The sequence below is a fragment of the Rhinatrema bivittatum genome, chromosome 1, assembly GCF_901001135.1.
Source record: "Rhinatrema bivittatum chromosome 1, aRhiBiv1.1, whole genome shotgun sequence".
Classification (NCBI taxonomy): Eukaryota; Metazoa; Chordata; class Amphibia; order Gymnophiona; family Rhinatrematidae; genus Rhinatrema; species Rhinatrema bivittatum.
This window is the reverse complement of record NC_042615.1, coordinates 146,489,195-146,503,526: the sequence shown is the minus strand read 5'-3', so window position 1 is coordinate 146,503,526 and position 14,332 is coordinate 146,489,195. Positions and strand designations below refer to the sequence as shown.

Here is a 14,332-nt window from a genome sequence, read left to right as displayed (position 1 = left end):
GGGGTAGCCAACTCCAGTCCTTGAGAGCCACAAACAAGTCAGGGTTTCAGGATATCCACAATAAATATGCATGAGAGAGATTTGCAAACAATGGAGGCAGAGCATGCAAATCTATCTCATACATATTCATTGTGGATATCCTGAAAATTCGCCCTGTTTGTGGCTCTCGGAGGCCAGAGTTGGTGACCCCTACCTTAGAGAGAACACGGCTAAGTCCATCTCTTCAAATAATCATCTAAATTAAAAGTTACAATAAATTATGTGCATGAAAAAATATTTTCTGCGAGAATATTCAAAACTGCTTTCTATATGCAAGTGAAATTAATAAAGAACATAATTTACTTAAAATAAAATGAAGATGAGATGACCATAATGCTGTAAAAGCCACTGATAAGTACCATCATTTTCACAGCAAGAATTAAATTACACATGAACTGGACCTTTGAAATACAGGCAAACCCTCACCAAATACAGAATAGAAAGACCAGAATGTATAAATAGAAATGTGCCAACAAAAACTTAACTGGAAACCACAAGCCTGATAGTATTAAGCAGTGCAACAATGGAAAATCAGAAACCTCATTCCTCACAAAACATCAAACAATAAAATCAAGAGATATAAAACATCATTCATAATATTAAAACCATGCTAACAAAAAGAATATACAAATCAAAACAGCTGATGAACATTCAATAATTTTAAAAACTTGCATAAATTTGTTCTAATATTTCTCAAACACCAATAAAATATTTCAAAAATAACAACAAATAATTAAAACTAAATAGGATTTTAAAAAATCTCCTGATCCCCATTTCCTGGGATCTTTGGATTTCCAGTCACCCTGTAATTGTCGTGGTCTGGAGAAGGTAGAGCTGCATAAATTTTATCTTCTCTCTCTCACACACGTTCTCCAACACATTCATTCGCTCACACACTCCCTCTCTCATATATAAGCCCATGCTCTCACATGCACTCCCTCTCCCTCACACACACATTCTGGCGGATTTTAAAAGCACTATGTACGCCAAAGCTGGGAGATACGCGCGTGACTCGGCCCAGTGCACGCCACATGGATTTTAAAAACCACATGAGTACGTGCATATCTCCTGGTACGTGTACAAATCAAAAAGTACAAAAAAGGGGTCCAGCATGGGTGGGATCTGGGCAGGGCATGGGCGGCCCGAGTCTGTAACATGAAGTCTGTGCACAAGTTTTACAAGCACAAGCATGCACCGTGGTCCCCCTACCGCGTAACTTTACTTCTGCTATGGACAGCGTAAAACAAAAACCAAGCTCGTCAGTGAGGTTTTAAGGGTTGGGACTAATAGGGTAAAAGGGAGGCAAGTTAGCGAGGGCGTTTAGGAAGTCCTCTCCTTTATTGGAGTGAACGGGCATGAAACGAGGAAACAGGTAACTGCGTCGGCGGGCATATCTATTAAAATCCTCCCCATTTACGCAATCGAGGCAGCATTTGCACGCATCAGTATAAAGTCATGTGCACGTGTACGTGCATATAGCAGATTTTATAACAGGCACACATATGCATGTGTATGTTATAAAATCACCGAATCCATGTGGAGCGAGCCGACAAACGCACACGGGTCTTAAAATTCACTTCATTATGTAAAATATGTATGTGTGTGTGCCTGTGAGAGCCTATATGTGACACATAGGCTCTCACAGGCATGCACACACACACACACACACACACATATGCACACAGGCTCTGAGTCATACACTTACATACACATGCACACAGGCTCTCTCTCTCTTACACACACACACTCTTCTCTTCAAGCCATTGTGGGATGTGCACAAATGAGGCCCCTCCGGCTCTTCTCTTTGGGCTGTAGTGAGATGAGCTCTACCACGGCCCTGCTAGCTTCCTTGTGCTGAATGAAAATAGTTGTGTGCACCAATAGGAAAAGTTGTGCTCAAGCATGCATACAGAAGCCTAAGTTTAGCCAGTGAATAAAGAGGACACCACTTTATTAATTTGCATGCTATTTGGGCCCAGGCCACATCTCACCAAGACTGGGCAGGTCTACTGCAAGATCTGCACTGTATATTTCAAAATCATATTGTCCGAAAACTATGAGTTCTCATCAGCAGTGGAATGCTTTAGTAATATGTGGTAGTAAACATGATTGAGGCTGAAAATTTATCTCATCATCTGATTAGCTTAAAATGATATTTTGAAACTGTAAGCCCTCTTTACCTTAACTTAATTAAATCCATTACCTTAACCTAGGGAAATGATAAGATCCTGCCCATCTCTACTGGCAGGCTATAAGTGTTTCAGTATAGTAGGGGTTGTACTAAGATTCCAGAAATTTCTAGAGATTTCTTTTCCTGGAGGGCTGAGAGAATCAACAGGTTTAAGGATGCCTGAGGAATTAGGAAGATGTTCAGAGAGCCTGAACCCTCATCACCCTATCATTTCAGCAGGACCTACAAATGGGATTTATAAGTGACAGGTATCTAAGCTTTGGCAATTGGCATATCTCATGTGCCAGCATATATGCCTTTATGGAAAAAGGGAAGCAGCTCTTAGAGTTTTGGCATGGTGGCCACATAAGAACAAACTTATGAATCTATCCACGTAGGCTAGATACGATGGAGTCTTTTTCTGCGTTAAACAAAAGGATTTCTTCTGTAGCCCTGAAGGTTCAATTTAGAGCTTTCCCTTACAGGCCAGCACCTTAATTCCAGGAGCTGGGAGAGAAAGGGGTTTCTATTCAGTAAGAACAGAAAAGGGACTATACACAAACTGCGTTTTCTTTCTGTTGTAAACACTTGCAACTATTCTACCTTAACAATATATGGGAATGTCAGCCTAGTGTATGGGATGGCTTTCTCCAGCAACTCCATATTCCCTGTCATTGAGGGTCCATTTCAATATCTACAAGATCCAATAAATAGGACTCATGCCCCCTCTACTTTCTAGGACCAGGTCAGGACAATTCCCAAATGTCAGTCACAATGGCAGTTTCTAGAAAATGAAAATCTTATGGTCCATTTTCAGCTTCTGGCTAGCTTGCAAAGTTAGCCAGATAAATTTATTCAGATAACTTTATTGGGAAATTCAGTGGTACAGCTGCACCACTGAATATTTGACTATCTCAAAGAAAGCTGGAAAGCTTTATCTGGATAATTCTAAGACTACTATGTGATGGGACCAAAGTTTGCCAGATAACTTAACTCTGCCCAAAAACACCCCCAAATGCCCCTACATTATCTGCTAAATATTCAAATATCGGCCTTTAGCCAGTTAACACACAAGTTCTGCGTTTTGTTGTAACTAAACAGTGAGTTCAGAACATAAAATGTATAGGAGCTATTATTCCATGCAAGATCACTTAAGGACAGATTTAATAAGAAGACACAGTACCTGCAGGGTGGGATACGCCGAGTTGTTTGAGGATTACACTTTGGTACCAAAATGGTGCAAGCGAAAAACATAAGGTACTTGTAACAGTTAGTCTGAACCAGCGCTGGAAAAAGGGAGGATTCCCAGCTGATGGAGGATTCTTTCTGTGTCCTGTGGCCCAGATAGTTCGGAAAACGTGTGTAGTTATATGGCAAGTTCATGCACAATTCCAGAGTAATTGGTTCACACTGGTCTAACAGGGAGAAAAAAACAAATGAAATTAAAAAAAAAAGTGTTAGACATTCATAATATAGAAAAATAGAACATGCTGGCAGATAAAGACCATATGGCCCATCCAGTCTGCCAAACTGTTCAGCTTTATAGTCCCTTCCTATCCCTCAGGGATTCTCTGTCCTTGCCTCATGTTTTCTTAAATTCTGAAACAGTCCTCATCTCCTCCTCTTTCACAGAAAGGTTTTCCATGCATCTACTACTTTTTCTGTAAAGAAATATTTTATTAGATTATTCTGGAGTCTACCCCCTTTCACCCTCATCCCATGACCTGTCTTCCAGAGCCTTCTTTCCATTGAAAGATGCTCACCTCCCATACATTTATTCCTTTGATGTATTTAAATGTCTCTACCATATCTCCTCTTTCCTTCCTTTTTTCTAGTGCACACGTAGTTAGATCTTTAAGTCTCTCCACATATGCATTATGATGAAGAGCACTGACCATTTTAGTAGCTGCCCTATGGACCAATTCTAATTGGTTTCTATTCCTTTGAAGGTGCGATCTCCAGAAATCTACATATTAGTACTCCAAATGAGGTCTCACCGGGAATTTTCAAGAAGCAATTACCTTCTCCTTTTTCCTGCTGGCTATTCCTCTCCCTGTGCACAGTGGGGTAGATTTTACACTTTGCGCGCGTGCTTCCCGGCGCGCACACATGGATGCGCTGATTTTCTACCATATGCGTGCCGGTGCACGCATGGTGGAAAATCCGTGGGCCACGCACCGGATTTTATAATCCACATGCGTATGTGCAGGCAGCATGCACAAAGGGGGGTGGAATTTTTCCAATTTCCGTGCGGTGATGCATTCCCTCCCAGCCCGCTCCTTAATTGGAGCGAACTGGAAGGGAACTCCCTATCCCCCTACCTAACCTCCCTTTCCCTTACGCTCTCCTCTCCTCCCCACCCCCTAAACCCTACCTTTATCTTTTTTTCTTTCTTTGTTGCACAACTTACTTCAGCTCCCCAGTTGAAGTAAGTTGCGCGCGCCGGCAGCCGGGTCTTCGGGACAGCGAACAACGGCGCTGACCCGGCCCGCGCCCCCCACCCCGCCCAGAACATGCCCCTGGCATGCCCCTTCAAAGAGGCCCGGCACTTATTCACATACCGGCGATTACTCGCGTGGCTGGGCCTCTTCGAAAATTTGCCCAGTAATTTATGCTCACGTGCGGTTGAAAATCTACCCAAATTATTTTTTCCTGTTTGCTGGTCTGTTTGCTTCTTTCTCCATGTGTGCTGCTGGACCCTCATGCATTCCTTCTGTTCATCAGAATACTTGTCCAAGTATAGAGATGGAGATCAACTCTGGCCATTCACTTTTGTATTTGAGCACTTTTGGGGTATTTGGGTCTGTTGATGCTATTAAGCACATCTGAAGGCCTATTGTAATCCCGATTCAGGCTGTTGACTGAACTTTGCAGGGGCCACACTCAGTCCTGGGGCTAAGTCACAATTGTACAGTCTCTGGTACTTTTGTCCCAGGGCATAAAGAGGGGAAGGCTGTTCCTCAATGACAAAGAAGTGTAGGGGGAATCCTTTCCCTGGGTATTACTGATGAATCTCAAGTGTAAGAGCACTGAATGGAATAAGCAGAGCACTCTGGTTGGGAATTCCAAATTAAAATGTGTCTGGGGTGGTAGCTCTGCCCTGTGTGGACAGAGCTACCCCATGCAGCTGCACCAGGCCTGCCCAGCAATGCCCCCATCCCTGAGCAGACTCCAGAAGACCAGGGAAAAAGTGCTCCTAGTAGCCGGTTTGGAGTTATGGAATACAATACCATGCTCACTGTACTATGAGAAGCACTACTTGGATTTCCACAAGCAGCTTAAAGCAGGATTTTTTAACTTAGCTTTGGGTAATATTTGTGTTTTATTATGTTTTTTTTTGTTTATATTGATGTGTTTGAAAAAGTTTTAAATGTTTGCGTGTTTTATATATTAAGAGGTCAATTTTAAGATCTGTGCACGGGCGCACATGTGCGCGTGTTTTCCAGCACACACACATGGAGACGGCAATTTTAAACCATACGCGCCTACATGTGCGTTTATGTGAGCATTTTAAAATCGGCTATTCGCCGAAAGTTAGCTGGATAAAGTTATCTGGCTCACTCTAAGATAGCCTGTGATATTCAGCAGCATGCCCGAGCCTCTTAATATCCCTGCAAAGATAGCCAGAAAAGTTTAACTAACTTTGCTAGCTGGATAGTAGCTGAAAATAGACCCCCATATGTCTCTAATCTCTTTATTATACATTTGAGATGTCTGCATGTTTCTGTTATATTCTCCCCTATCCTCTCTCTTCTAGGATCTGAAGCACAGCTGAGCTGACCAGAGGACTTACTCTTCTCTCCTACTGGCTCAGCGTTCTTGGTTGCTCTGACAACTCTTTAAATATGTACCTCCTGAAGTCTTGTCTTCCAAAGTCAATTCTGCATACTGATTTTTTGTAGCATTTTATGTTTCTTTTAACAAATTCTGCTTGAAAGAAGTTAATTGACTCCAAGTTGTATTTCAATTTCATATTTTCTTTAGAACACCTGGGTGAGTTTTATCTGATCCTGGTAAATTGCTACTGTATGATTAAGTTTATCAATATGTTCTAAAACATTCTGTATCGTTACCTACATTTTAGTCAGTTTTTTCAGATTTAAGCCATGAAGAGAATGGCTCTGGTTTAGGCCTCCCTGCTCCTCCTGTTGGGGCTGACTGGGTCTGGGCATGCGTTTGTCCTGGACATGCCACTTTAGGTCCAGAGAGGAAAGCAAAGCAGCAGCCACTTCACCGGTGGCATCTGCTGCCTAAAGAGTTAGGCTGAGTGTGTCCTTTAAAGGAGGCTCCTCCCCAACCTGCAGACTGATGTACATCTCTGTGCCACGTGGAGTAGGAAACAGAGAGCGGTTCGTGAGAAAAAGGCCAGAGATGTCGAGAAAAAACAGGTACATACGTTTTGGGTGAATGGATAGGTGTAAGAAGAATTGTGAGTGGAGTACAGCCCACATAATACGCATAAAAGTACACCAGTTTTCAAAGTGGGCTAAATCCACTTGGAAAATTTGCCATCAAATTTACCCAGACACAATTGCACCTCCCTCCTGGATGGGACGAATAAAACGTGAGAGCGTCTAGCACTGGAGTGAGCTGAGTGCCAGTCTCTCGGAAGGGCTCAAAAGGAGTTTGGGTCAAGCAGATAGTGTAGTGGACCTGACCCCAGGGATACAGAGGGTGTAGGAATGCCCTGAGTTGGATAGGGATCTCAAATTTAGCAGAATCCCCTCTATGACACCCTCTGACAGTACTCGCCTCACTGTCCAAACCTCAGCATACCTTCTACAGGAAATGAACTGTACCTGACAGCTTCTGCTATCCTACAGTATATCCATTCTGTCCATTCACTCCACATCTACTGGTCTATCAAAGCTGCCAAAGTACAGATTAGGTAGTCTCTTCAACCAAAATCATATCCAAGGGTTTCTTACTCATGATAAAAGGGCTCTTCCCTGGAAAACCCCTCACTCATCTGCTGTTAAGTAAGGGGAAAATGTGCATGCATACTTTTGAAAATACAAAACTATGCGCATAAGTCCCAACCGCTCCTCAGCTCTGCCCCCAGCAACCCCTATATTCAGTCCAGGTAAACTTACGTACATACTGGACATACTTACTTAAGGCTAACCACATACTGGGTGGGCAATTTACCCACAGAAATGGCTTTTAAAATTTCCCTTCACATGTTTATTGTGGATCTTCCTCCTGCAAACTCAAAGTAGTTTTTTTGAAGCTAGAATATCTCTTTTCTTGCTGAATATGTCTTGAATAGCTGCTTGTATGTGAGTTGCTATGAAAGTTTTACGCTTTATTCACTTTCACAGAAAGGTTTTCCATGCATCTACTACTTTTTCTGTAAAGAAATATTTTATTAGATTATTCTGGAGTCTACCCCCTTTCACCCTCATCCCATGACCTGTCTTCCAGAGCCTTCTTTCCATTGAAAGATGCTCACCTCCCATACATTTATTCCTTTGATGTATTTAAATGTCTCTACCATATCTCCTCTTTCCTTCCTTTTTTCTAGTGCACATGTAGTTAGATCTTTAAGTCTCTCCACATATGCATTATGATGAAGAGCACTGACCATTTTAGTAGCTGCCCTATGGACCAATTCTAATTGGTTTCTATTCCTTTGAAGGTGCGATCTCCAGAAATCTACATATTAGTACTCCAAATGAGGTCTCACCGGGAATTTTCAAGAAGCAATTACCATCTCCTTTTTCCTGCTGGCTATTCCTCTCCCTGTGCACAGTGGGGTAGATTTTACACTTTGCGCGCGTGCTTCCCGGCGCGCACACATGGATGCGCTGATTTTCTACCATATGCGTGCCGGTGCGCGCATGGTGGAAAATCCGTGGGCCACGCACCGGATTTTATAATCCACATGCGTATGTGCAGGCAGCATGCACAAAGGGGGGTGGAATTTTTCCAATTTCCGTGCGGTGATGCATTCCCTCCCAGCCTGCTCCTTAATTGGAGCGAACTGGAAGGGAACTCCCTATCCCCCTACCTAACCTCCCTTTCCCTTACCCTCTCCTCCCCACCCCCTAAACCCTACCTTTATCTTTTTTTCTTTCTTTGTTGCACAACTTACTTCAGCTCCCCAGCTGAAGTAAGTTGCGCGTGCCGGCAGCCGGGTCTTCGGGACAGCGAACAACGGCGCTGACCCGGCCCGCACCCCCCACCCCGCCCAGAACATGCCCCTGGCATGCCCCTTCAAAGAGGCCCGGCACTTATTCACATACCGGCGTTTACTCGCGTGGCTGGGCCTCTTCGAAAATTTGCCCAGTAATTTATGCTCACGTGCGGTTGAAAATCTACCCAAATTATTTTTTCCTGTTTGCTGGTCTGTTTGCTTCTTTCTCCATGTCTGCTGGTGGACCCTCATGCATTCCTTCTGTTCATCAGAATACTTGTCCAAGTATAGAGATGGAGATCAACTCTGGCCATTCACTTTTGTATTTGAGCACTTTTGGGGTATTTGGGTCTGTTGATGCTATTAAGCACATCTGAAGGACTATTGTAATCCCGATTCAGGCTGTTGACTGAACTTTGCAGGGGCCACACTCAGTCCTGGGGCTAAGTCACAATTGTACAGTCTCTGGTACTTTTGTCCCAGGGCATAAAGAGGGGAAGGCTGTTCTTCAATGACAAAGAAGTGTAGGGGGAATCCTTTCCCTGGGTATTACTGATGAATCTCAAGTGTAAGAGCACTGAATGGAATAAGCAGAGCACTCTGGTTGGGAATTCCAAATTAAAATGTGTCTGGGGTGGTAGCTCTGCCCTGTGTGGACAGAGCTACCCCATGCAGCTGCACCAGGCCTGCCCAGCAATGCCCCCATCCCTGAGCAGACTCCAGAAGACCAGGGAAAAAGTGCTCCTAGTAGCCGGTTTGGAGTTATGGAATACAATACCATGCTCACTGTACTATGAGAAGCACTACTTGGATTTCCACAAGCAGCTTAAAGCAGGATTTTTTAACTTAGCTTTGGGTAATATTTGTGTTTTATTATGTTTTTTTTTGTTTATATTGATGTGTTTGAAAAAGTTTTAAATGTTTGCGTGTTTTATGTATTAAGAGGTCAATTTTAAGATCTGTGCACGGGCGCACATGTGCGCGTGTTTTCCAGCTCACACACATGGAGACGGCAATTTTAAACCATACACGCCTACATGTGCGTTTATGTGAGCATTTTAAAATCGGCTATTCGCCGAAAGTTAGCTGGATAAAGTTATCTGGCTCACTCTAAGATAGCCTGTGATATTCAGCAGCATGCCCGAGCCTCTTAATATCCCTGCAAAGATAGCCAGAAAAGTTTAACTAACTTTGCTAGCTGGATAGTAGCTGAAAATAGACCCCCATATGTCTCTAATCTCTTTATTATACATTTGAGATGTCTGCATGTTTCTGTTATATTCTCCCCTATCCTCTCTCTTCTAGGATCTGAAGCACAGCTGAGCTGACCAGAGGACTTACTCTTCTCTCCTACTGGCTCAGCGTTCTTGGTTGCTCTGACAACTCTTTAAATATGTACCTCCTGAAGTCTTGTCTTCCAAAGTCAATTCTGCATACTGATTTTTTGTAGCATTTTATGTTTCTTTTAACAAATTCTGCTTGAAAGAAGTTAATTGACTCCAAGTTGTATTTCAATTTCATATTTTCTTTAGAACACCTGGGTGAGTTTTATCTGATCCTGGTAAATTGCTACTGTATGATTAAGTTTATCAATATGTTCTAAAACATTCTGTATCGTTACCTACATTTTAGTCAGTTTTTTTCAGATTTAAGCCATGAAGAGAATGGCTCTGGTTTAGGCCTCCCTGCTCCTCCTGTTGGGGCTGACTGGGTCTGGGCATGCGTTTGTCCTGGACATGCCACTTTAGGTCCAGAGAGGAAAGCAAAGCAGCAGCCACTTCACCGGTGGCATCTGCTGCCTAAAGAGTTAGGCTGAGTGTGTCCTTTAAAGGAGGCTCCTCCCCAACCTGCAGACTGATGTACATCTCTGTGCCACGTGGAGTAGGAAACAGAGAGCGGTTCGTTAGAAAAAGGCCAGAGATGTCGAGAAAAAACAGGTACATACGTTTTGGGTGAATGGATAGGTGTAAGAAGAATTGTGAGTGGAGTACAGCCCACATAATACGCATAAAAGTACACCAGTTTTCAAAGTGGGCTAAATCCACTTGGAAAATTTGCCATCAAATTTACCCAGACACAATTGCACCTCCCTCCTGGATGGGACGAATAAAACGTGAGAGCGTCTAGCACTGGAGTGAGCCGAGTGCCAGTCTCTCGGAAGGGCTCAAAAGGAGTTTGGGTCAAGCAGATAGTGTAGTGGACCTGACCCCAGGGATACAGAGGGTGTAGGAATGCCCTGAGTTGGATAGGGATCTCAAATTTAGCAGAATCCCCTCTATGACACCCTCTGACAGTACTCGCCTCATTGTCCAAACCTCAGCATACCTTCTACAGGAAATGAACTGTACCTGACAGCTTCTGCTATCCTACAGTATATCCATTCTGTCCATTCACTCCACATCTACTGGTCTATCAAAGCTGCCAAAGTACAGATTAGGTAGTCTCTTCAACCAAAATCATATCCAAGGGTTTCTTACTCATGATAAAAGGGCTCTTCCCTGGAAAACCCCTCACTCATCTGCTGTTAAGTAAGGGGAAAATGTGCATGCATACTTTTGAAAATACAAAACTATGCGCATAAGTCCCAACCGCTCCTCAGCTCTGCCCCCAGCAACCCCTATATTCAGTCCAGGTAAACTTACGTACATACTAGACATACTTACTTAAGGCTAACCACATACTGGGTGGGCAATTTACCCACAGAAATGGCTTTTAAAATTTCCCTTCACATGTTTATTGTGGATCTTCCTCCTGCAAACTCAAAGTAGTTTTTTTGAAGCTAGAATATCTCTTTTCTTGCTGAATATGTCTTGAATAGCTGCTTGTATGTGAGTTGCTATGAAAGTTTTACGCTTTATTCACTTTCAAGAGGCCACAGAGAATTTGTCTAAATCCAGCCCGTTGCGAAATACAAACTGACTTTGCACTAAAACTGCCTCAGCTGCTTGTTTGATTGAAATTGTAATGTCACAAAAAAAATCATTTTTAAAACTGTAATAATTAGAAAGGGTGGTTTTTATAGAGGACTGGGGAAGAAGTTAAGAAGAAGATTAAATAAATAAAATGTTGTGGATGATAGAAATAACATAATTGAACACATTTTTACCTATGTTGAAGATCTCATATTTTACATCATTTATGACTGAAATCTCTAGGTAATGCAAATTATACAAAGGCATAATTGCTTTTCTTTTATAATTGCTCTTGACTGAAAAAAATAAAATGGCTTGAATTATCCTAATACCTAAAACAAACTGATAACCAAAAGTACAAAGGCACAAGTCTATGACTTAAGTAGAAATAATAATAAAGGTAGTCGGCCCCTTACCCCCAACCCCACATCCCGCACCACGCCTAGGATTTTCTCACACCTTCTAAAACACAGACGTTATAGAATAGGAACATAAGTCAGAAAACATGCAAAAAACATATCCCAAATTATTTGTATATATTAATTCACTGTAATGCACTTTACTGATTTCTTGAATCATAAGACCGTCCTCTTACCTACCAGGTATGCAGGGGACATTCAGTCAAATTACAATGAGGTAGGTATTGAAAGATGTATAGCTAAGTACCCCCTGGATTCATCATTCTGCTATAAATATAGGGGAATGATGAGCCACGGCCAGGAAAGGGGCGGGGTGGCGATAGTGTATCACAGTGGTGGGTTTTCACTCGCCGTGGTTGCAGCCGCGCTTTACACTATCTCCCCCGTAGCGCCAATGAAATAGCTGTAGCTATTTCCAGTGCTACTGCGAGTAAAAATGTGATTACATTATCGCCCCCAGCGCTACAGCCCCCTACTTTGCCTAAACCCTGCCCAAACTCCTCCTCTTTCCCTAATTTGAATTTTGAAATTGCGATGCGATAGTTATTGAATGCATTAGGGCGTTATCGTGTGCGTTAACGCCCTAACGCATGCGATAACGGCCCATCGTGATTTGCTGAATGACCCTATAAGTTATCAGGATAAGACTTGTCTTGCTAACTTACAAGCTGAATATCCCAAATAAGTCACTAGTTAGCAGGAGGTCTAACTTATCTGGTTAACATATCCAGATAAGTTTAAATATCGCTATTTATTCAGCAATGTTAACTGGATAAGTAGCTCCTCTCTAGAATATCTATTTCCCACCCACCACTTAGCTAGATAAGTACTTATCTGGATAAGTGGTAGCCACTTAAAGGCCAGATATTTAACTGCGAGCACTGAGCCAGCTAAGTGGTGCTGAATATCAATCTCAATAAGATGGATTCTGTTTTTTAGAACTATGCATGGTACAGGATTAATTTACTGTGGATAATAGTGCAAGAGAATTCTACTAAAAATACCTGGTCTAGCACTCGAGATATTACTTACCACAGTTTGTCTGGTTTTGATGAGTTTCACAGGCAAGACTATTGCCACAGGAGTTTGAACAAGAAGGGGAAATGCATTTTTGATCTCCTTCCTCACATGGCAGCGAATCTTCATGAAAAGAAAAGAAACAAGGCATTTTCTTGTTGCTATTATAGGGCAGAGTGATTCCAGAATAACCAATAGGATCTTATTAAAAATAGTGAACAAAAGGTTACTTAAGTTACTGCCAATTTACCCATCATTCATGCAGGATGCCAAAAACACTGCAAATAAAATTCTTTAGAAAAATGCACGAGAAAATACAGAATGCTGGGACAGTTTACATTAACAAGTCGATTTTAAAAGGCCCACACTTGCAAATGCTGGGGGTTATGCGCATGGCCAGGCCCTGCGCACACCGAATGCATTTTAGAAATGCCTGAAGAAAGGGGCGGGACAGGACAGTGCCATTAGACGGCCAGCCGGCGCGCGGAGTTTACTTCTGCTCCAGAGGAGCAGTAAGTATAAAAACAAAAAAATTGGGGATAGCTAGGGTAGGTTTAGGGATTGGGGAGGAAGGACAGGGTTAGGGTTAGGGAAATTCCCTCTCAGTCTGCTCCTTTATGGATTTTATTTTAACTCTCGATACAGAAAATGTTTCCATGTATAATGAATGATTTATGCACATAAAAAAATGTGTTCTGTATGTAATTGGGAGCAGAGAGTTAGGAGTATGTCTTTTGTGCTCCAAACCTGAGTTAGGAACATATTTATTTATTATTTATTTATTTTTAATTTTTATGTACCGAAGTTCTTGTGGGAATTACAAATCACTCCGGTTTACATAAAACGATGAACTGCCCAACAGCGGATGGGGGCTTTACATAGAACTGTAGAACATAAGGAACAATAAAACCGGATGTCAATTTAACATAGTAATAATAAATATAATATAATATAATATGTACATACAATTTAACTATTTAACGTAGTAGAGATGACCTGTCAAATCTACCATATAGATACAATAAGAGTAATATAGTGAACTTATGGATTCAAAAATTGATTGAGCAGTTGTGGAGTCCTGATAGTAGGAATTGGTGAGATGTCGATAATTTAGGGAAATTATCTTTTGTTGTGCACATAACTTTTATGCTCTTACTTGAGTTTTGGGACTTGTACTCGGGATTTGTATACAAAAAATATGCTTTGTATACACAAATACTGTTTTCAGTGCAGAAAGCTTTTTTTGTGCGCATAAAATCCTGACTATAGGTCCTGGCACTGAAATTCAGCTTCCGCTCATAGATTAAGTTAGCCCTGGAAACTTTACTCCCCCTCAGGCTAGGAGATAATAACAAATGTCTTTCTTGCAGAGCTTTCTGGTTGGCACCAGTGCAGTGCATGTAAAAATAATATACGGTACATGTTGCTGTGGTATTTTTACCTTGGAAGACTATGAATATCTTTTATCATGTACAATCTCTTATTATAAATGCACAGTTTTTAATTGTGTATGGTGAGGGCTAGTGTGTAAAGTTCACCTAGTGCATCTGATATCCTTGCACTGACCTGGAGAGAGTGTGCCACACACCGACCCCCCACTATTCACCCATTTCCCACTTCTCCAGGGGGCAAATGCAGC

General features: G+C 42.1%; 1 protein-coding gene across 3 annotated transcripts in view; it reads right to left on the bottom strand.

The window, feature by feature from the left end:
* The window catches only part of CORIN (corin, serine peptidase), a 513,735-nt gene that overhangs the window by 213,327 nt on the left and 286,076 nt on the right, over positions 1 to 14,332 (bottom strand). For all 3 annotated transcript variants that reach the window (XM_029588293.1, XM_029588313.1, XM_029588304.1), the window contains exons 10-11: positions 12,709 to 12,816; positions 3,393 to 3,624 (exon numbers count right to left, since the gene is read on the bottom strand). In XM_029588293.1, the coding sequence (XP_029444153.1) occupies positions 3,393 to 3,624; positions 12,709 to 12,816 (340 nt within the window). The remainder of the gene's footprint in view (positions 1 to 3,392; positions 3,625 to 12,708; positions 12,817 to 14,332) is intronic.